Source organism: Giraffa tippelskirchi, chromosome 1 (assembly GCF_054371585.1).
Source record: "Giraffa tippelskirchi isolate mGirTip1 chromosome 1, T2T-mGirTip1v1.2.pri, whole genome shotgun sequence".
Lineage (NCBI taxonomy): Eukaryota > Metazoa > Chordata > Mammalia > Artiodactyla > Giraffidae > Giraffa > Giraffa tippelskirchi.
The window spans coordinates 74,821,016-74,842,868 of NC_137275.1; the positions used below are offsets into that span (position 1 = coordinate 74,821,016).

General features: G+C 37.7%; 1 protein-coding gene across 13 annotated transcripts in view; it reads right to left on the reverse strand.

The window, feature by feature from the left end:
* Positions 1–21,853, reverse strand: part of FAM13A (family with sequence similarity 13 member A) — a 321,134-nt gene that overhangs the window by 38,968 nt on the left and 260,313 nt on the right. For all 13 annotated transcript variants that reach the window (XM_081594264.1, XM_081594235.1, XM_081594207.1 and 10 more), the window contains 3 exons: positions 16,882–17,068; positions 4,985–5,061; positions 4,582–4,624 (listed from right to left, as the gene is read on the reverse strand). In XM_081594264.1, coding sequence (XP_081450390.1) covers positions 4,582–4,624; positions 4,985–5,061; positions 16,882–17,068 — 307 coding nt within the window. The remainder of the gene's footprint in view (positions 1–4,581; positions 4,625–4,984; positions 5,062–16,881; positions 17,069–21,853) is intronic.

Genomic DNA, 21,853 nt, shown 5'->3' on the forward strand with positions numbered 1-21,853 from the left:
TCATTTGGAAGTGTTTACTGAACACATACTATGTACTAGGCACTGGAATTACAAGAATTAAGACAGGGGATTCAGAGTGGAAGGGATTCACTGATCCTGTAAGTGCCAAGTCCCATGCATGTTATAGAAGAAAAGCACAGGATGCTAGTGAGCAAAAAGAGAGAGCTTACCTAGCCTGGGGCCACAGCTTACATTCCACGGTCACGTCAAGGAGCCATTAACTACCAGCCTATCCACCTGACTCCTGTTAAGACTTGTCCCCGTCTGGCTGGGCCTGGGCGGACTTCACTCATTCTGCTCCTTCTTCTTGTTGCTCAGTCGCTCAACCACGTTCGACTCTTTGAAACCCCACGGCTTCTTGCAGCATGCCAGGCTTCCCTGTCCTTCACTATCTCCCAGAGTTTGCTCAGATTCATGTCCATTGAGTCAGTGATGCTATCTAACCATCTCATCTTCTGCTGCCCTTCGCTCCTTTCCTGGCCTCAAATCACTGGTGAATGTTTGTTTCAGCCCGTCTCCCTACTTGCACAGGATTTGGATAAGAAGTGGCAGGACAGCTCACCAGAGATGGGCAGGACAGTATCAGTGCCCTCCACAAGGCAGTGTGCACAGGAAGGAACCACAGAAGTTAACAGAAGAGCCACATGAAGTGTAAACATTTACTGTTTGGCCTGACAAGAAAGGAAAATAAACATAACAAATTCCTCAAACTCATGTGAATTACCAAGCTTCAGTAGCCTTTCAAGACTGGATGGAATTGGAAGTGAATCTAAACAAACAGAGCTTTTCAAATCTTTCTGGTTCTAGTTTCAAAACCAGTACTTGTGCTCAGTCACTAAGTCGTGTCTGACTGCAACCCCATGGACTGTAGCCCGCCAGGCTCCTCTGTCCATGGAATTTTCCAGGCAAGAATACTGGAGTGGGTTGCCATTCCCTTCTCCAAAATCCTAAAGCTTCCATGAAATACAGTGAGGCTGAAATCACCGAGTCATCCATTTCATAAATACTTGTTGACGAGGATATTTCAGAATTTATCTCAAACCTTCTCAATGCAAATACAAGCCTTCATTTAAGCTCCTGTGATAACTAATGTTAATTCTCATGCTTGATTAGAAAGTCTTATCTTTTCTCCTTCTCTCTTCCTTTTTTTTGAAGCTGGATAAGAAAAAGGGAAATAGTCTTTTGTTTATTATGAATGTCCTGTTTGTTATCAAAGGTATGCTTCTAAGCTCTTCTAAGCAGTAGGCTTAGAAAGCATAAAGAATGTAAAAATATCTTGAAGGAATTTAACACTTTATTAACCTTCAACTTCTGACTATAATGACCTCTCCCAGATAATGTCATACTCTGCCACATAATTAAAAACTTTTACATGTTTTGCTTTTCTGACAAAAGGATTAAATAACAGGTTATCGTTTTTCTGTTCTGGATTTTATATGGAAACATGAAATCCTTCAACAATAGAAAATAGCTTGTCAGAAGCAATCAAGCTGAAACATAAAGCATAAACTCCAGAGAACTCTGAAAACCTGTTCTTTCAGGGTTATCTTTCAGAATCTAGAAATTGCTATTTTTAAGGAAGACCTCTGTCCCGGATACTTCTACTTGTCAAATGAGTTTAAAAACAAACAAGAGAACAAAGTCTTTGAACTCCACATGCTCAGGGAACAGGGGGCTTCAGCTCTTGCACGTGTCATCCTATTTAGTCCAGCACATGTCATCCTATTTTATAAAAACATCAACCTTTCCAAAATTTAGCTGAAGAAATCATAATTAAATTGTTAGCACTCTGAAGTGACTCTAACATTTTTTTCCCCCACTGCCAATGTGTCACTAAACGAATTTTAATACAAACCACTTTAAGAAATGCAGATGAAATAGAAAAAGATAACTCTCATCACTAACCACCTGAGACCTCAGCAGACTCTCCTTTTGGGTAAGATTAGGTGTATAGGTAAAAGAAATTAACGAGACATGGAACAAAGGACTGACCTGTTTACTTTTCAATACATGCCTTCAAACAAAAACATACCTAAGGTTTCAAAATGATTATTTAAAAAATAAAGTCACAGTTGTGCCTGCATTTGCCCTTGAGTAGCAGACTCTAAGATGGCCTTTCCCTGCCTGTGTATCCCTCTGAGGAGCATTTCTGAGGCTAAAGGTTGTCGTTTCTCATTCTAACGAAAATAGTTGTCAAACAAGAAAGATGAATCACCTTTCTCCAATAGCTGTCATTTGTTGTGTTATCTTCTATGAACTTGAGCATTTACAAGAAAAAATTAAAAGGGCAATATTAATGAGAACAAAATCTGCCTTAATGGGAAATGAAGCTGGGAACATTACCATTTCCATTCATAGTGGGCATGTAAATCTGATGTTATAGGAGATTGAAAAAAAAAAACAAAAACCAGCTAAACAGAATTCTAGGAGGGGTAACCAACCTCTAGACTCGCTTTTCATTTCTGAAATTTAGGAATTAGTGCAGTATTATCAGAAAATCAGACAATTTGAGTTGCATAAGTTTTAGAAAGTGCTACACATATTAAAATGTAGGAAATTATAACCGATTGTAAGCAAGGGAAAGAGGTTTAAAAATGGAAGTCAGATCTTTCACAGTCCTTCATCAATAATAAAGTATCTTTCTTTCAGTGAAGGAAACACATGCCGTCACGAGTAGAAACAGAATCCTCATCTCGTGGAGTGATGCCTTTTTCCCCTCCATTGGTGCAGTTGTGAAAGAAGGATGACACGGAGAGCTTAGTCTGGATTTTAACTCACTGCCTAATTTTATCTCCTCGCTGAAACGACCATGATGATAATGATTATTAATAGTGAGTGCTTCAGAAGTGCCAACGGTGGGCTAGGTGCTGATTGGCAAATGCACATAGGCAACACATGTAAGAATAGTTCCTGGCCCATGGAAGAAATGTTTGAGATTCTTTCCCTGTGATGCATCTGCTGTGAGAGCTGTCCACAAAAACACCAAGACAAATGGAGTTCAGCACACATTTGTTTGGGTGCCACTTAGAATTTATGAGTTGATGTTACTCAGTTCATCCCAAAGGCTGCTCTCTACCCTTTTGTCTCCTAAAGATAAGAGGCAGAAAAGGGGAGAACTGAGAATACCTCTCCAGGAGGCTGGCAAAGCCATTTTCTTTAAAATAACGTTCAATGATGAGTAGGTGCTCGTTGTGAGCAGAGGAAGGGAGCAGAAAAAGGATGAAACAGAAGGAAACCAAAAGAGTATCTTGGGGACACTGTGCTCTGAAAAACGGTGACTAGAGACTAGAAAGAAGGTCTGCTTTTTGCCTGGATCCCAAGGAAGGAAGCATAAAGGAGTTGGAAATAAAAGATGAAAGCAGTGGCTCGGAAGCTATGAAGTCAGGGAGAAGCCTCCCCTCCTATTGTCTGGCTGGGTTAATGAAGAAGTGCCCATGACAGATGACAAAGAAGAAATATGAGGAATCTAGAGAATTGGGGGGTGGCTATGTCAGGTGGCCATTCATTTCCAGCAATTTTATACCAAATTCAACATAAGTGTGCGTTTTTCTTTTTTGTGTGTGGTAAACTTTATCATAGGTGTGCATTTTTCTAAGAAGGGGGTCCATAGCTTTTGAATTCTCAACTTTCTAGATTGGAAAACTTTATGGAGGTAGGAACTGCAGCTGTTATTAAATCCCAGCTCCTGGCACATTACCTGCACATAGTAGGACTCAATATATATTACTGAACAACCCATCAGTGAGTAAGGTTACTGCCCAAAAAAGATTAGGAATCAGTGGTTAGAGGGGGAATTCTATGCGTAATTAACATAGCAAGAGTCAGAATCCAAGAACAGGTTGAAAAAGGCTTTAATTCTTGCCAAAAAGAAAGCGGATCATAAGACTGAAGGTGCAGCTGGAAGCATTTGGAAGTAGTGAATTATATACACAAGCATGAATGAAAAATGAAGCTCAGCACACTGAATGGAAGCCAGCATCGGGAGCAAAGGAAATCAAATACTTGGGTCAGGAAGGCAATGTCACCAGAGGACAACAGGGAAGTTAGGAAAGTCACCGAAACTTTAAGATACAGACAATAGAAGGGAGTTAGACATTATTTTCTCTGTCCTTTACTTAAAACAAGATACAAAACTCAGGAAATGAATTGGATTTAACAACTTGAAATGATTTTATGTTAATTTGAAAATTAATGAAATCATCTCTGCGACAAATCTACTACGATTCACTATTATCTGTCTCAATCACTTAAAAAATGCTTGAATTCATGGAAAATCAAACCAGTAGCTTTGGCTTTTATTTTGTCTTATTTTATGGAAAAAAAAATCTAAGGAGAAATCTCCCTGGTATTAATGTTTATCTTCACAAGTCAAATAAAAGAATTCAAAAAAACCCAAAAGAATAGAGTTCTTACAATTTCTCAAGGAATTTTTGTGTCTCAGTATTTGCCTTTCTCAGCAATCATAGTCCTGTCACTTGATCTCCTCACCTCTTATTGATAAGCCAGTAAATCTTCACAGGGACTCTCAAGAATATAAGAACAGTCCTGTCACAGTCACAATCTTACTTGGTGGCTACTCACCTCAAAATGCTGGGTCTGTCTGCCGTCCTTTGCATTTTCTTTGCTACAAACAAAATATAAACTGTCATTCTGTTTTATAATAATGCTTCTCATTCATTGAAATTATAATTTTACTTGTTTTAGAAGTTCAGTAGCTCTAAACAAAATTCTATGAAATTCAAAAACAAAACAAAAATTGAAAAACTAGAAACAACACAAAACATGAATATGGTTCTCTGTCTTTAATAGCACCATAGTAGATTTTCCCATCCTAAAGCATTTTCCTTGCTATAAAATGCTGTCAGTAAATATAGAGTTTGTTAATTTTATGTTTTTTAGTTCTTTTAATGCACACTGCACTAAGTAAAAAAAAAGTTTATTCACATTCTTATAAACGGCGTTAGGAGAAAACTCTTAAAATTACCTTCCATCGGACATCAGTTCAACATGATCAGATTCAGTCCTCTCATGAGATAGTGTGGGATTGAGATTTTCCATGTTCTGTAACAAAACAAACCACTTGTTGTCCAGTAGTAATGGTAAGAAGTACGTAACAACAGACCCCTCTTTAAGACAGAAACATCAGATAATAAGTAGATAAGTAGATATTATAATTCTAGTCCTCAGATTCCCAACTTCCTTAAAACTGGTAAACTTATGACACTTGATTATGCACTGCTGGCATAAAATTGTATATTGAACTTCATCATTCCATTAACAAAGACATCTGGCAGCAGCACAGAAATGATCATTATGGCCTATAGTGTTCCTGTTAGGTATTATCCACATTTTATAGCTAAATAGAGCAAAACCCAGACTCTCAGAATATTAGGGCAGCATTAGAACTAGACCCGAGGAATCCGACTTCTAATGTAATCAGAAGCCAATGTCACATTCATTGCCTATTTAACAGCTTTTCAGTGTTTCTTGTCAAAATGATCTGAGGTGATATGCAACTTGTATCTAAACTGCAAAATAGTCATCACAAAGACATGGAGTTAACTTAAGAGCCTTTTCTTCTGTGATATTTAATGTTAATCTTCATATGAGCCAAGACGGAAAAAAATAAACAGGAAACTCACTTCAAGTAGCATGTATTTCAGACTGACGGAGAGGGCTTAACACTTATCGGGAGGCATATTAGTAAGATTTTTTGACTGCCTCTGTGAAAACAGCCAACAGTTTCTAAATACAACTCAGGTGACTGAGCACAAAGTAAGCTGTCCCTAAGCAGGAAGATTACAAATATGCAAACAAGAGCACGTTTGCATTTGGTAGACTCAAACACAGAGCTGCCTTGGAGATTTGGACCTGAATTTCATTGAACTCAAAGATTCATTTCTGCATTAAAAGACTATTAAGTACAATCCATGTTGTCGAAATAAAGAACACATTGAAGCAACATGCATTCATCTACATATTTATAATCTTCCATTATGAAAAGCCCATTGCAAAATACATGTGATTAAGGTTCACAGTGATCCTATGAAATTGAGATACACAAAAATCTCCACAAAACAAGCATATAGAGTAGATAACTAATCTTGGGCTTGGTAGATAGATAAATTATTTTCCATTTATGGTGGTATGGTCAACTTGTCTGCAATTCTTAAAAGTTTAAAACCCTAGGTTCCATCAAGTATAAAAACAAGGGAGACAACATATCATAAGAGTTATTAACAGTGGCTCTGCAGTCAGAATGTTTGGGTTTGAATCTTAGCTCCGTCATTTATTAACTGTAGGATCTATTAAGGTTGTACTGAGTCTCAGTTTCCTCAGCTGTAAAATGGGGGTGGCAACAATACTTAACAAAGGGCCGTCGTAAGGATTAAATGAGGTAATATGTGTAAAGTATTAAACTAATGTCTTATACATTTAGTGAATATTAGCTGTTGGTGGTGTTATTATGATTTCTAAAACTGTGACATCTCCAAGGAAATATATTACTGCTGTTTGCCCACAGTTAAGATGATGTCCCAGGAACTGGTAAGACAGTGTTTGTGTCTGCCATTACTGCATACCCATTTACATGTTTAGATAATTTACACAGATAATTTTAGAATGGATCTGAGAAATTTAAATATATATATATAAACATTCAATAATATGTACATTTTTATACCTCTAAAGTTTGAGTTAGAAGAGGCTTCTCTAAAATGGCCCTCATTAAGCCAGAGCATAGTTGCTCTTATTACTGGAATGTGATTTTCCTGATAAAGAGCGATCCATCTTTGACAAAGAATCTTTGTTCACACTGGCAATCTTCAACAGAGTATCAAAATCTTTGGTGTAAGATCTAGTGCAATAGTATTAAATTTCCCTGAAGCTCTGAAAGATGAATTCCTAGGGAAAGCACAACCCTCTACCTTCAGATCACTTTAAAAGACTGTACATGAAATACCTTCATAATTATATGCAAATAACTATTTCAGAAAAAATAAAAATCTTCAGGTGGGAGGCTAAGATATATTCAGAAAGAACATAAAATAAACCATAATATAAATTTAAAGATATTTCAGTTAGCATAATGTTAGAAGATGGATTTTTTTTCCAAAACATAAAGAACCAAGATAATCAACATAGGCTTTGAGAATTACAGAAAACATATAGTTATGTTTTATAATAGAAAGCTTTGCAAAAAGCAGGTGTGAAATGTGAGAAAGTTGAGCTGATTTTCAGGGTTAAGACAAGTTGTAACTTCAACTCTCTCGCCTACTTTACTTTTTAAAAAATGTTTGATCTGTATGTTTAACAACTCTCTAAGGACCTGAGTTTCTACAGATGTAACTTAAAAAGGGTGACTTTCAAAATGGTTCAGTAATTCTCTCTAAAGCTTTGTAATAATTCCAGTTTTCATGTTGTCTTCCACACATCTGAAACTACTGAATATTCATAGTCTGCTTTCACCAAAGCAGCATGCGAGTACACACTGTTCCTTTGCTAAAGTAATTAGGTTGCCCCTATATCTTCTGGAAATAGGAATATGTGATGAATGTGTTACAATTGGCAACCTACAGCAATTTTTTTAAGAATGAGACTAACAAGGGTAGTAAAGATCTAGGAGTACATAACAAAAGTACCTATTTTCTGTGGGTGCAAAACACTTTATAGATTCTAACTTCCATTCTTTGCCTAAGGGTTTGGGGAGGGAAGATTAAGAAATAGATCAGTCATTCCCCCACTTCACTGAGATGGGGAAAGGAGAAAACGCAATGGACAGGTCAAAATAATGGCTGAAATTTAGAAAGTTTTCATTGTAAGACAAGTATGCTACTGGACTTTCAAATGCTCTGTAGTTGTTAACAGTGCTGGTCTTATGAGAAAATAGCGGCTCAATGACCTCTGAAGGTTTTTAACTGTTTTATGTGCCAAATGCTTCTCCAGGTGTGGTATAAGAGTAGTTCATTAATGTTTTCATTTGAAGTAAAAGAACTCTTATAAAACATCATATCTTATTGGATTAATTTAATTTTAGTCTTCAAAAGTTAGTATCTTTTAAAGGTAATAGATAATTTTAAGAAACAGCAAAGGGCAGATTATGTCTTTAAGTATAATTTGATAAAACTGCTTTCAGAATTGCACTAAAAAAGATAGATAAATCTAGTTCTGCCTCATAGAAGGCCTACCAGAGACTTTTGAAAACACACAAATTTTCTATAATTTATTTGGACGATTTGGGGGTGCGAGAAGAAATTGAACTTTAAGAACCATTCTCCTCAATTATAAAAATGACCGAAAATCTATAAAGAGCAAAAGGTTTACAAAAATTAGACTGTGGAGCTTATTTTCAGTTCTCCCCCCGGCCTCCTCTCTGTTTTGGCATTGACAGCGAGGCTCAAACCTGTTTGATCACTGAAATACTTGAAAACACTTGGAGCACAAACAAATTTGGCTTCTAAAACTATAAAATGCTGACAAAGCCTTTATGCTGTGTGTGTGCTGTGCTTAGTCGCTTCAGTTGTGTCTGAGTTACTCCTCTGCCCATGGGATTTTTCTGGCAAAGAATACTGGAGTGGGTTACCATGTGTTCCTCCAGGGGCTCTTCCTGACCCAGGGATTGAACCCCTGTCTCCTGCATTGCAGGCAGATTCTTTACCGCTGAGCCACCAGAGAAGCACGACAAAGCCTTTACAGAGGACACTAAGAAAATGCCTTCTCTCAATATACAAACAATTCAGTTTGAAGGCTACATGGAATACTGCTAGTCAAAACAAGTTCATTACTCTAGCCTTGAGCTGTAAGAGAAGGTATTTGATATATTCTCATTAACCAAGGATTCATGACAAATTTGAATTTTTTTGTATTCTTTTGTACATTTCCTGTTTTATGGCTTAAAACTGTATAAATTAATCCATATTCAAAAAGAATGCCCGGTACTGTAGGAGGACACCTAGGGAAGAGCTTGCTAGCTGTCCACCCAAATCCATTCCACCTTTCTTGCACAGTGATGAAGGAAGGAGCCACGTGCCCAGTGAGAGCACATCTGAAGCCTCTCAGGCAGGTAGAGAGGGCCATGTGACTAGCTTCTCTTCAGTAGGATGTGAGGAGCTGTATGTGTGTTTTCCAGGCCTGCCCAACAAGCTGCCTCACCAGGTTCATGCCTTGCCACTCACTCATTCTCTCCTCTTGTGAGCTGGAACGCAGATGAAAAACACGAGCGCTCTGGAAGCTAGTTGCTGAAGCTAGAAGCAGTTGGCCTGAGTCCCTAAAACACTCTGTGGAGCAAATCTTCTAACTCCTCTCCTGAGCCCTAAACTGCTTTAGATTGTCACAGGAGAAAGCACTTTGACAGTGTTCAAGGCATTGAATTTTGGGTCATTTTGTTACCCAAGTTACCCTAAAAAAAAAGTGTAAGTGTTAGTTGCTCAGCTGTGTCCAACTCTTTGTGACTGTAGCCCAGCAGGCTCCTCTGTTTATCGGATTCTTCAGGCAAGAATACTAGAGTGGATAGCCATTCCCTTCTCCCGGGGATCTTCCCAACCCAGGGATGGAAGCCAGGTCTCCTGCACTGCAGGCAGATTCTTTATCACCTGAGCTACCACACTAAATGATATGGCAACCATTCATTCGCTCACTTTTCTTAAAACACATTTTTTGTGAGTGGTGAGCTATGCTGGGCACTGGGGTACAATGGTGGATGGTGAACTGACAGGCACTGGTCCTTGCCATCGTCACTTCTGTATTTGGTTACTGCTCCAACTGTAGTCACACTGTTAATACTATCTTAATTTTAAAAACAGGTTCTATCTGAACAGCCCTCACCATTCCTGGGCTATACAGTTGCCAGAGTGATCCTTTCAAAAGGTACTTCAGAAAATTACTTTCTTCTCTTCAATCCTCTAATGGCTTCTCATTTCACTCAAGGTAAATGCTAAAGATCTAAAAATGGCTACAAAGCCTTAAGGGATCAGGCTCCCTGCTTTGCCTCTGACCTCATCTCCTACAACACTCCCCCCTCAACTCTGCTCTGACCAGGAGAGCCTTTTGCTCATCCTCCAAGGGCTAAGGCTGTTCTCCCTCTGCCTGTATAGTCTCTCCTCAGATAGCCCAATGGCTCACTCCCTCACCTCGTCCAGGTCCCCGCATAAGTGCCATTTTCAGTGACACTGGACCTGAAGACTCAATCTGCTCAATGCCCATCCTCAGCTTCCCACCCACACCCTATCTGATTCACCCCACTTCACTTCTCTCCACAGCATTTGCTGCCATCTGACTACATGTTGGTTTGTTTCTCATCTGTCTCATCTTTTGAGAATATAGACTTCCAGATGGCAGACAGTGTGTCTGTTTGGGTCACCATTTTGTCTTTTGTGCTTAAAACAGTGCCTGTCATACAGTTAATTGTTGTATGTTTGAAGGAATGAATATATTTCAATCTGCGGTTCAAACGGTGGGGTTTTTTTTTTTTTTTTACCTTATATTGACACCACTCAGAGAATCACTGTCAGGTGGTTTTTGACAGGAGTTCTTGCTGGGTTATACTGCATTAAAACCAAGAGTTGAGCTTTTCAACATTAGGTAAGTGACTGTTCTTATAAACAGACAAAATGGCTTGGAGGGAGTGGAGGAGAGAGTGGAGGCATGAAGATGTGCCAGGTGGCTGTCCTGCTATTCCAGACTAGTTATAAAAAGTGCCTCGGCTATGGCAATACAAAGGGAAAAGGGGGGGCATATTTTTAAAGTAGAGTCAACTAGATTTGACATATGACAAACACTGGAAGAAGGATTGGGAGTAAGGAAAAGGAAAGGCCTTAGAAAATGACTAAGAAGATGATGACCTGTAAAATCAGATGGGTACACTGAGTGAAAAAGAGACCAAGGAGGAAAAGATGATCCATTTGATTTTCACATGTTGACCTGAAAGTACTGTCTAAGGTGTGCTTCACAGAGCATCATGGAAGTGTTGCTTTGGAAGTCATTTCCAAAGAGGTGACATCTGACACCACAGAAGTAGAGAAGCTCTCAGGTGCAGTGCTGATGGACAAGGGATGAGGCGATAATCTGTGTAACATTTATATCTAAGCCTGTCTTGTGGAAAACCAGTCAGTGAGGGACACAGTAATGAGGAATAGGGTCATTGTGGTAAGAGGACAAAGAGAGATCAACATCCTGGAGGTCAAGGGAGAAAGATTTCTGAGAAAAAGGGACAGAGGATCAAGAACCACAAGGACTTCAGGAGGCCAAGGACCAAGCCAACAACAGCACAGTGGTCTTAACATATCACACATTCACCCAGTGACACAGAGAAAGGAGTCTCTTCAGAGAAGTGGGGGTAGAATCTGAATTACAGGAGTTGATTAGCAAGTATGGAAAGAACTGGAAATGCAGATTGTTTAAAATTTTTGATGGTAAAATGAAGGGCAAAGATTGACCATCAGAACAGAAGGAGCAGAAAGAACTTATATAAGTACTGTTTTCAGTTTTTCCTATTATTTAGCACATTTCATTGCACTTAAATCTCACAAAAAACCACAAAGAGATAGAAATACTCACATGTTACAGAGTAACTGCTCACTTGCGATAGCTATTAAATGATAAAAGTTGGAACTGAAATTCAGGTGTGAGTGTAAGACCTAAGCTGCTTCCTTGAACCCTGCCTATGATTTCCGAGGGTGTATGTGAGATTAAATAGATGCTGTTTATGAATAAGAGGGCTACTAGACTATGTTTTTTTAAATACATAAAATGTAAAGCTTATTAAGGCATTAGTATAATCACATATTTGGAAAATATTCTTTGGATAGAGTAAAAATTGCCCCTAATACTTCCACCATCACCACCACCACAATACTATTGTTCAATCATTTTAGGTATATTTCCTTTGTGTGTTTTTCTAGGAACATATTTATATACATATAGTAACACATAAATGCATGCACTATATATAATGCTTCACAACCTACTTTTGAGGGAGAGTATCATGGAACCTGAGCCCCACCACTTACGTGTGACCTTGGTCAGCTGTTTATCTCCTGTGCTTCATTTTCCTCATGTTCAGAATGAGAATATTAATAATAATAATTACTACTTTATGGGTTATTTGGAGGATTAAAATTGATAATATATGCAAAGCACTTAAAGCCCTTAAAAATACACTTTGCCAAACATTTTTCACTTTATTACATAGTCTTCAGAACCCTCATTTTTATTTGACACATAATATCTTATTGAATTGACATACAAATGTTACTTATCTGGTCTCCTACTTTTGAATATTTAAATTGCTTCTAATTCTTCATGATTATAGACAACCATGCGGTGAGCAAATCAGTACTTCTGGTCCTTTCCATATGTATGATGCTGTCTCCAGAGCAGAATAGCAGAGGTAGGATTATTAGATAAAATGCCTAAATTATGGCTTTTGATTCAAACTGTTAAATTGTGCCCTAGAAAGAATGTTTTTGAGATAGAGGCATTTTCTAGGCCAACAGAAATGAGCTAGTGGTGAGAAAGCATTGAAAAGTGCATGAGTGAGTGAGTGAGTGTGTATATGTTTGCACACGTACAAGAGGTGGAGAGATGGATGCAGAAAACATAATTTTCAAGGATACTTAATCTTAGATTTCAGAAAAACCTTTATCATTTGAGCAGGTAAGAAAATGGGTAGAGATCTAGAGAAATTCTGAAGCAGGAAAGAGGGAAGTCACTGAAACACAAGCTTGCTGTCTTAGCTGTTCAAAGACAAATTAAGGCACAAGGTTTCCATGAGACAGAGGCTGAAGAGCACAGGTGTGAGCTGGCAGTGTAAGAAGACAGCAGAAGGTTCTGACCACAGCAATCACTAGAGATAAGGCCGAGCACTCAATGCCACTCACTACCACTAATTTCTGAGTTCAGAACTATTTGCAGTCTCTCGGTCTCTGCTGCTCATGATAGCTCGCAAGGGAAAAGGACAAGGCAAAGTACACAGACAGTTCCCACTAGAGAGATTCTTAATCTGCAAGATGTTCTTTTAGGTCTTTTTGGCTGTGTTACGGGCTGGCGAGATCACTGTAAAATTATCACTCAAACTCTTCAGTTCCTCTCCTCTCATTTTCTCCGGAAAATGGTTTGCTCCCTTATCTCCATCAAAACTGCTCTTACTGAGTGATCTCCAGCTTGCTAACTCCAATGGCTAAACTTTCACTGTTCTCTTTGGTTAACCATCTGACCTTTTTTCCAGCTAGAGATACCTGGTTCACTTGGCTTCCAAAACATCAAACACACCTCATTTTCTCCTTTTTTTTGCTGTTGTCTCCTCCTTAAGTCTCCTCTACTGGTACCCTGTTATCTCCCCATCCTCTACATGTTCATAGGCCTCAGGGCTCATGGTCCCTGAGGTCACTTTCCTTTTCCGTTCAAACTCACACCCTTGATTACTTCATCTAGTATACTGACTTTAAATACTCTGGGCTCGATCCTTGGTCAGGGAACTAGATCCCACATGCCACAACTAAGAGTTCAAACGCTGCAATGAAGATCAAAGATCTTGCATGCCGCAACTAAGACAGAGAATAGCCAAACAAACAAACTCGAAAAACATGTCCAACATTGAACCATGATACTATCTCCCAAACTTCTCTCTTCTCCATCTCAGTTAATTGGTGTCACAAACCTTCTAGTCGCTCAAGGCCAAAACCCATGGCGTTATCTTTCATACTACACAGGTAATATCAGGAAAACTTGTCAATTCTATGTTCAAAATATGTCCAGAAAGCATCTATTACCTCATGACGACTGCAATACAGTACTCTAGGAGGACATTTTAGTCAATGTGAACAATGTCCCCTACAGCAGTGCAACCTGCAAGGCAATATGTGCTGGCTTAAGGATCACCTTAGTTCATGCCATCATCAGCACACACCTAGATTACTGCAATAGTTTCCTAACTGGTTTCTCTGCTTCTGCCCTTGGCTGCATCCTGTCTGTTCTCAACACAGTGGTCAAACCAAATTTCAGTAAGTCACATCACCGCTTTACTTAGAACACTCACACAGATTCTCATCTCACCCAGATTAAAGGCAGAGTTTTTACAATGTTCTATGAGGCCCTACTTAATTTGTTCTCTCCTCACCTTCCATTATCTTTTTCACTTTCCTCATTCTCTTCTAACCATAATGGTATCTTTGCAGTTTCTTGAACATTTCATATAAGTGATTTTCTTGGGGTCTCTAAACCTGCTGTGATAGTATGGTTTGTTTCCTTACTTCCTCTAGATCTTTACACTCAGATATCAAATTCTTGGAAGGCCATCTCTGAAAACTCTATTTAAAATTGCAACCCCTGCCCATTTATAATTTCTATCCTCATTTGTTGCCTTATTTTTCTTACTAACAGTTATCACTAGGTAATATATTTTATGGTTGACTTTTTTATCTTGATTTTGTCTGTTTTTCCCACCAGAATGTAAGCTCCATGAGGGCAGTGATTTTTGCCTGTTTGTCTCACAGATGTATTCCCAGATTCTGAAATATTTCCTAGCACAGAGAAGGTATACTATTACATATGTTTTCCAGAAACAAAAGTTTAGTCAGTGTATAAAGAACTTGAAAAGGAATAAGAGAAGGTTTTGGAGGAGAGTGGGGGTAAGTAAAAATAGAAGTTTAAAAGTAAGTAGGAAGTTAAGAAGCACAACTTCACTTTCAGGATGTGGTCTAAACGGTAGTCACTGTCATGTTCCCTAGCTATTTGCTTTGTGGTTACCTGCGAAGACGAGATTTAAAATGAATGGAATATGAGAGTCAGGAAATATCTTTGAGAATACCCTCACTTCACAGATGAGAAAGTTTTGCTTCTGTCTGAGCTGTGTTGGCAGGGCCTTAAATTATTCATTGCAACAAAGATACGTTCCACTTAGCTCACTTATGTTAACATGTGACCTGCACAATCCTGGAATGTGGAAACTGGCAGTTAAGGTGGGGACAAATCCTTTCACAGAAAAAAAAAACAAAACACAGAATGGAATTAAGCTCTCTCATCCAAATGTTTTTAAACATCAACTATGTCCACAGTTTTAGCAACCACACATGTATTCTAAGGAATAAATATACTTCTCCAGTTTCATTAGCTACTACCACTTAGCTAATTTAAGATTCCTGGTGGAAAAAATATTGATGAAAACACATCATGGGCCAAATAAAGAGCTAACGGAGTTAGTATCATTTAGTTTATTAAAAATTTTACTTTTCCCTCAAATAAGAACTTCAGTTCAGTTCAGTCTCTCAGTCGTATCCGACTCTTTGCGACCCCATGAATCGCAGCACACCAGGCCCCCCTGTCCATTACCAGCTCACGGAGTTTACCCAAACTCATGTCCATCGAGTTGATGATGCCATCCAGCCACCTCATCCTCCATCGTCCCCTTCTTCTCCCGCCCCCAATCCTTCCCAGCATCAGGGTCTTTTCCAATGAGTCAATTCTTCGCATGAGGTGGCCAAAGTATTGGAGTTTCAAAATAAGAATTAAGTTCGTGTTAAAAACCATTTAATATATAATGGTTTCAAAGCTTGCATGCATGCTAAGTCACTTCAGTCATGTCCAACTCTTTGCAATATCATGGACTATAGCCCACCAGGATCCTCTGTCCATGGGATTCTCCAGGCAAGAATACTGGAGTGGGCTACCAAAGCCTCCTCTTGGGGGTCTTCCAGACCCAGGGATCAAACCTGTGTCTCTTATGTCTCCTGCATTGGCAGATGGGCTCTTTACCACTAGCACCACCTGGGAAGCTGTATTTGTAGAACTGTGTCAGACACCAGTCTGAGGTGGGTGACTGTTTACTCTAGTTGATCAGTTTGTTTCCAGAAACAGGGTATCAAGACATTTGGGGGAAAATGGAGTAAACATGCTTTCCCTAGATTTGCATTTATGCATATTTTCTTTAAGGAATAAAATTGGGAATTTTCTCTGAGCACAGGCAGAAACTGACCATGGGAAAATAGGTGGCCCATGAGTTTTGTTAAATTTATAGAGAACCCAGCATGGAGGTAAAAACTGCTGAGATAAACCAGAACAGAGGCTTTAAACCCAGTGAGAGAGTGGATATTACCTATTTTTATTAGGGACTCCAATTCATGTTATCAAATTCAACTTCAGTTTTTTTGGGGGTTAAATTTCTGAAAGCTAAAGGAAATCAGAAGACAGACTTCGGTTCTCACTTTTCAAAGAAACTGAACATACACAATAAACAATGATGTATATTTATAGTTAAACTGGATAAATATTGAGTTATTGACTAAACTCACTTGCATAACTTATATATCAAATTCATGAACCAGCATTTAGGTCTGAGGTAACTGTGTAGATTAATTTGCTTCTGATTAACATAGGGAAAAAAGACTATAGAGTATAGCTTTGAAATTAAATTTCTGAACACAAAGGGATTTCTGAACACAAAGACAGTTGAACCTATTTCCATATGTATTTTTCTTTTACCTCACTTTAAACTCATTAATTTTTTTCTATTGATATAGATAAGAACAGATAAAATGGAGGAAAATAAGAAAAAACACTTTGATAATTTTATTCCAAAAATAAAGTTTAAAAATGCTCAGAAGAATGAGATAAAAGTCAGACCAATTTCAATAACACAGAAATCAAAGTGTGTGTTGTTTCTGGTTCCTTTGGCAAAATACAGTGTTTCGTGAACTTGATTTTTATAGTAATTAAAAAGAAATAAAAGTGTGTATACTTAGTACCTCTAAGGTCTCTTTCAGAACTCATGCCCTATAATTCTGTGAAACTCGGCTTGACATTAGTTTTTACTTTTTACAAAGCAATGAAAAGAGATGTGGTATTTCTGAACTGGCTACAAGTAAAAATTTTATAGAATCATGCACTTACCACAAGACCATCTTGATTTTCATTGAGCTCAAAAAGTTTGGAACTGGATTTCTGACGTTTAGGTTTACCCCTTTCTTCAATAGAATCAGAAGTATTTTCATATAATTTTTCCACTTCATGAGCATTCAACATACATTCATCAAGATTGCTGAAGCCAGAAGGAATATTTTCTTTGTTGAGAAGTCCCCTTGAATTGAAAAAAAATTAGCTTCATTTTACTTTAAAAGGCAAAAAGGACGTTTTAGTGACACTGCATCATGCAGAAAGAAGGTGCCTAGAAATTCCATGTTTCATCTTTTATCAAAATTTGAGCCGAGTGCTACTCCTGAGACCGCTTGGTGCCAAATGTATCAGATTAAAAGAGAAATTATTCCTAAAGGCAAACTGGCGAGGGCTGTGTTTCTACCAATGAAAAGCTTTTGTATTTGTACCGAAAGTAATCTGTATTCAAAACCAGGGGAATTGTGCAAACTTGCAAAGACATTTTCCATTATTCATAGGTTTTATATACATACACATACATGAATCTTATAAATTAATATATTAAGAAAAATCTGAAAAGGAAATACATCTTTTTCTCCAGAATGGGACACTGATTTTCTCCAATTGAGAAAGACATTTTATCATGGTATAAATGCATTAATACCTAAATCAGACTATATTAGATGATCCTGGTAAAAATGATATAACAAGAATTATGGAATACAAAGCATTTTAACTGAAATATGGATCCGTTACTTCCCAGTACCAGTTTCTGAATGTGAGCTTATAACTAGTGTTCCTTCATGACTTAGTTTTAGAAGTTTTAATTACAGAATTTAATTCATTTAATGCTCTTGAAATGCTTCCCTTAAGCATTTTAACATTCTCTTTTAAGAGGTTTTCCACGAAATTAAAGTACTTAGTGAAATGTTTGTCTTTTACTACATCACAGTACAAATTAAACCATCAGTGCAGCACCATTTGGTCAGGTATAAATCAATAAGACTTACTCTCCGTCATGGTGTGATCTTAAAGGTACTTCCCTGCAACTAGAGATTACCATACTAAATGAAGTTAAGTCAGAAGAGAAAGACAGATACCACATGATATCACTTACATGTGGAATCTACAATATAGCACAAATGAACCTAACTACAAAACAGAAAGAGAATCACGGACATACATAGAAGACAGATTGGTGGTTGCCAAGGGGATGGGAGGGAGGGATGGAGTGGGAGTTAGGGGTTGGCAGACACAAACTGTCTCCTATAGAATGAATAAACAACAAGGTCCCACTGTATAGCACTGGCAACTACATTCGATATCCTGGGATAAAGCATAATGGAAAAGAATATAAAAGCAAATGTATGTATGTGTGTAACTGAATCATTTTGCTGTAGAGCAGAAATTAATACACTGTAAATCAACTATAATTCAATTTTAAAAATATATAAAGATAACTCTTAACCACCCAAAACTATATTTGAAATAAGTGAGCTCCAAAGTATAAAAATAGATGAACATATTTTACTATCAATCATATCCCCAAATGAAAGAGTAAATTAAATATTTATTCTGTAATTTAAATTCATATCTTGTCTTAGGCTATCATGGAGGCAAAATTATGAATTAAATATTATCATAATATTTTTACTATTACACTATCTTGGTGATTTTTAATACTCCATATTTAATTTAGCCTTATTTTATACTTTTAATGTATAAATACATACATTTATAAAATTATATAAAAGATGTATGTTACATTTATAAGAAATATTCCAAGTATAAAATAAATGAATACATGAGGAAAAGTTGCTAGGGACTAACCTGCAGGCCACACTATTAAATCTCTCTCAAATTCACAATGATTTTACTATAATATTTAACTATGTCTCTTTCTTTGTATTTTCTTAATTCCTGGGGTATAGATCCAATTATAATTTTTTAATGGAGGAATTTTTAGGTTTGAAAGCTGTTGGAGTTGGTGATGGACAGGGAAGCCTGGCGTGCTGCAGTCCATGGGGTCACAAAGAGTTGGACACAACTGAGGTACTGAACCGAACTGAAGGACTAAACGGTGCCCCCCCTCTCCCCAATTCATATGATGAAGCCCTACCTGCCAGTGTGACAGGGCCTCTGAGGAGGTAATTAAGGTTGCATGAGGTCATCAAGGTGGGGACTTAATCCAAGAGGACTGGCATCCTTATAAGAAGAGGCAGATACCAGAGACACCAAGGAAAGGCCGTGTGAGGACACACTCACTGAGCAGGCACCGCCAGCAAGGCAGAGAGGTCGCAACAAACACCCACCCTGTCAGCACCTTGATCTTGGACTTCAATCTCTCTGAACTGTGAGAAAATGCATTCCTGTTGTTTAAGTCTGTGGTACTTTGTTATGGCAGCTTGAGCAGATTAATACAAAAGCTAAAAATTATTTTTAGAAACTAAAGGACCAAGTTTATTTTCTAATCTTTTTGAATAGTGAATGAATGACTGGAATAAATCCCGTTCAAATAAATATTCCCAAATCTAGTTGTGCAGTTGTGCTTAGGTGGAAATCCTGCTGTCCTCACAGGATGCTCTTTGCTCTTGTGTGAGTCAGTGCCTGGGCGACCCTGAGAAGCACAGGAGCATGATCCTTCCAGTAATATCCCGACTCTCACACCTGATGTCACCACGATTTAATCTGAACTTAGATCCTGGTGGCCTCTCACTCTCACTCTCCACATTTCAGGTTTTCTTTTTTCAGAGTTTTCTCCTTCCCCTACATGCATGCACACGTAATGTTCTGGCAATCCTGAACTTTTTAATATTCTAAGGTAGCACGATTTTCTTTTAGTTTGCAGTAGGAATTTAATATCATATTTATATAATAAAAATAAGTATAATTTTTTAGTTCATTGTGTTTTGGAAGATTGAAATCATTTTCAATAGCCATGCTTTGCTTTTTTAAAAAACATATTTATTACGAAACTTTCAAACATAGAAAAATACAGGGACTATCACCATGAACTTCCTTATATCCACCACCAAAATTCAACAATATTTTCATGCTCCTGGCAGATGGTCAATTTTTAAATGAAAATTACATTGAGCTCTCTCACATAATGAATATATTCCTTAAACTTTTATATTTTTAGTGTAATAAATAATAATATAAGCCTGATAATGTTTCCTTATGAACTGAGACAAATAAGAAATCAGGTACACTAAAGTATTTCTAGTCTGTCTTCTGCATTGCTTATTTTAAAAAATGTCATAATGGTATTAGTACAGATTTTATTGACTCTCCAATCTCACCCTGAAATGTGGGGATATTTTTCTAAATGGTTGCAGGCAAAATAACATATCATGGATTTTTCAAAACATTTTAAAACCATTCCATAGGGCTTATAGTTTTGAATAGAAGATAGTGAAGTGTAGCTTTAATTCTTCCTAATTTTTTAAGCAAAACTTGACAGAAATCTTACATAACAAATCAATTATGTACAAGCAAACACTGAGAAAAACATAGTTGCTATAGGTTATAGTAATGATTCTTAACATTTTCAAATCTGACACTATGTAAGTGCCTCTCTTGGGACATACTGAAGAGGAGCAGCCATTCAGTACTGACTGAAAGCTAAAGGAGAAGGACTCTCAAGACATGATAGTGACCAGGGTGACAGGTTAGGAGGGGCCTTATGACCAGGAGGATGAGGCTAACAAGGAGCATGGGAAGGGGATTTCTGATCGCCCAGACCACACACTAAGGAAATGAATCAGGTGAGACTGTAAGTTTCTTCTGCCATAAACAGTTTGCACGCCAAGATTCTCTCACTCAACACACAGTTGACCACGATGAGTGAGGATGAGTGATGAAGAAACTCCAGAGGAGGAAAAGGCTAGAGCTTCATGGGCACCTCTTCAGATTGTTAGGGGAAGCACGCTGACTGAAACCACCCACCCTGGCCATGCAAATAGTAGTAACTATTTGCATGAGTTGTTTTACCACAGGAGGTCCTGGTAAGGAACACGGAACTAATGAGCCACCACCAACTGGAAGAGTTCAGGAAAGGTCAAAAGGAGACACCATATGTCTGACCACCTCCCAGAATCCTTCTCTCTGGCATCCATCTTGGCTGGCTGAACAAGGCGTGCACCACCACGCATTTTGACATAGATTATGAGTCCAGGTGAAAAAGAATGTAGGGAACTAGGGTCTGGTTTAGTCTTTGACATTTAATAAGAAGTACAAAATAATAACTTTATAGAGACTAAATGCTACAGTAGGTAAACTTTCAGGAAAAATGTGAGAATATAGTCTATTATATATAAATTTATTTTCCTTAATGATTTAAATCATGATTATTCAATAACATGAGTGGTTATTATTCATTTGTATTTTATCAATCTTTTAATGGGGAAAAGAGTTTATTGTAATCGTCTTCTTGAAATTCATGCTAAGAGAATGCTTTAAAATGAGCCATTGTGATAATAAAGAACTCAAGCATTTCCTCTTTTGTTAGACTTGAGCTCAGCCTTTCTTATACTAAAACATAATCAACTGTCAGAGCACTTTAGTGACGGTCTGGTATTTAATCAGGTCAATATAAGTAGGAAAATCTGCTGGCTCATAAGAAAATCTAACAGCAAACTGAGTGTTGTCTAACAAGGAAAAAAACCACCTCTAGACAGGCATCTGGCAATTTTCTCCTCCAATGGCGCAGGATCCTTCTAAATAAGATATTGATGAGAAAGCCACGAAATGTACTAAATCAGAGGTAGCTTCCCACCACATAGGAAACATCCAGATGAAAATGAAATATTTATTCAATCACCTGTGAATTTCCAAATATTAACTAAGCTTAGAAGGGTCAAAATGAAAACTTTTCAAGTTTTAACCTGAATACTGAAATGAGTGTAATACTGAAATGAGCGTACTATAACAGTCACGAATTTGGACATGTATTGTATATTTTTAAAAGAATAGAGCAAATGTAAACAGG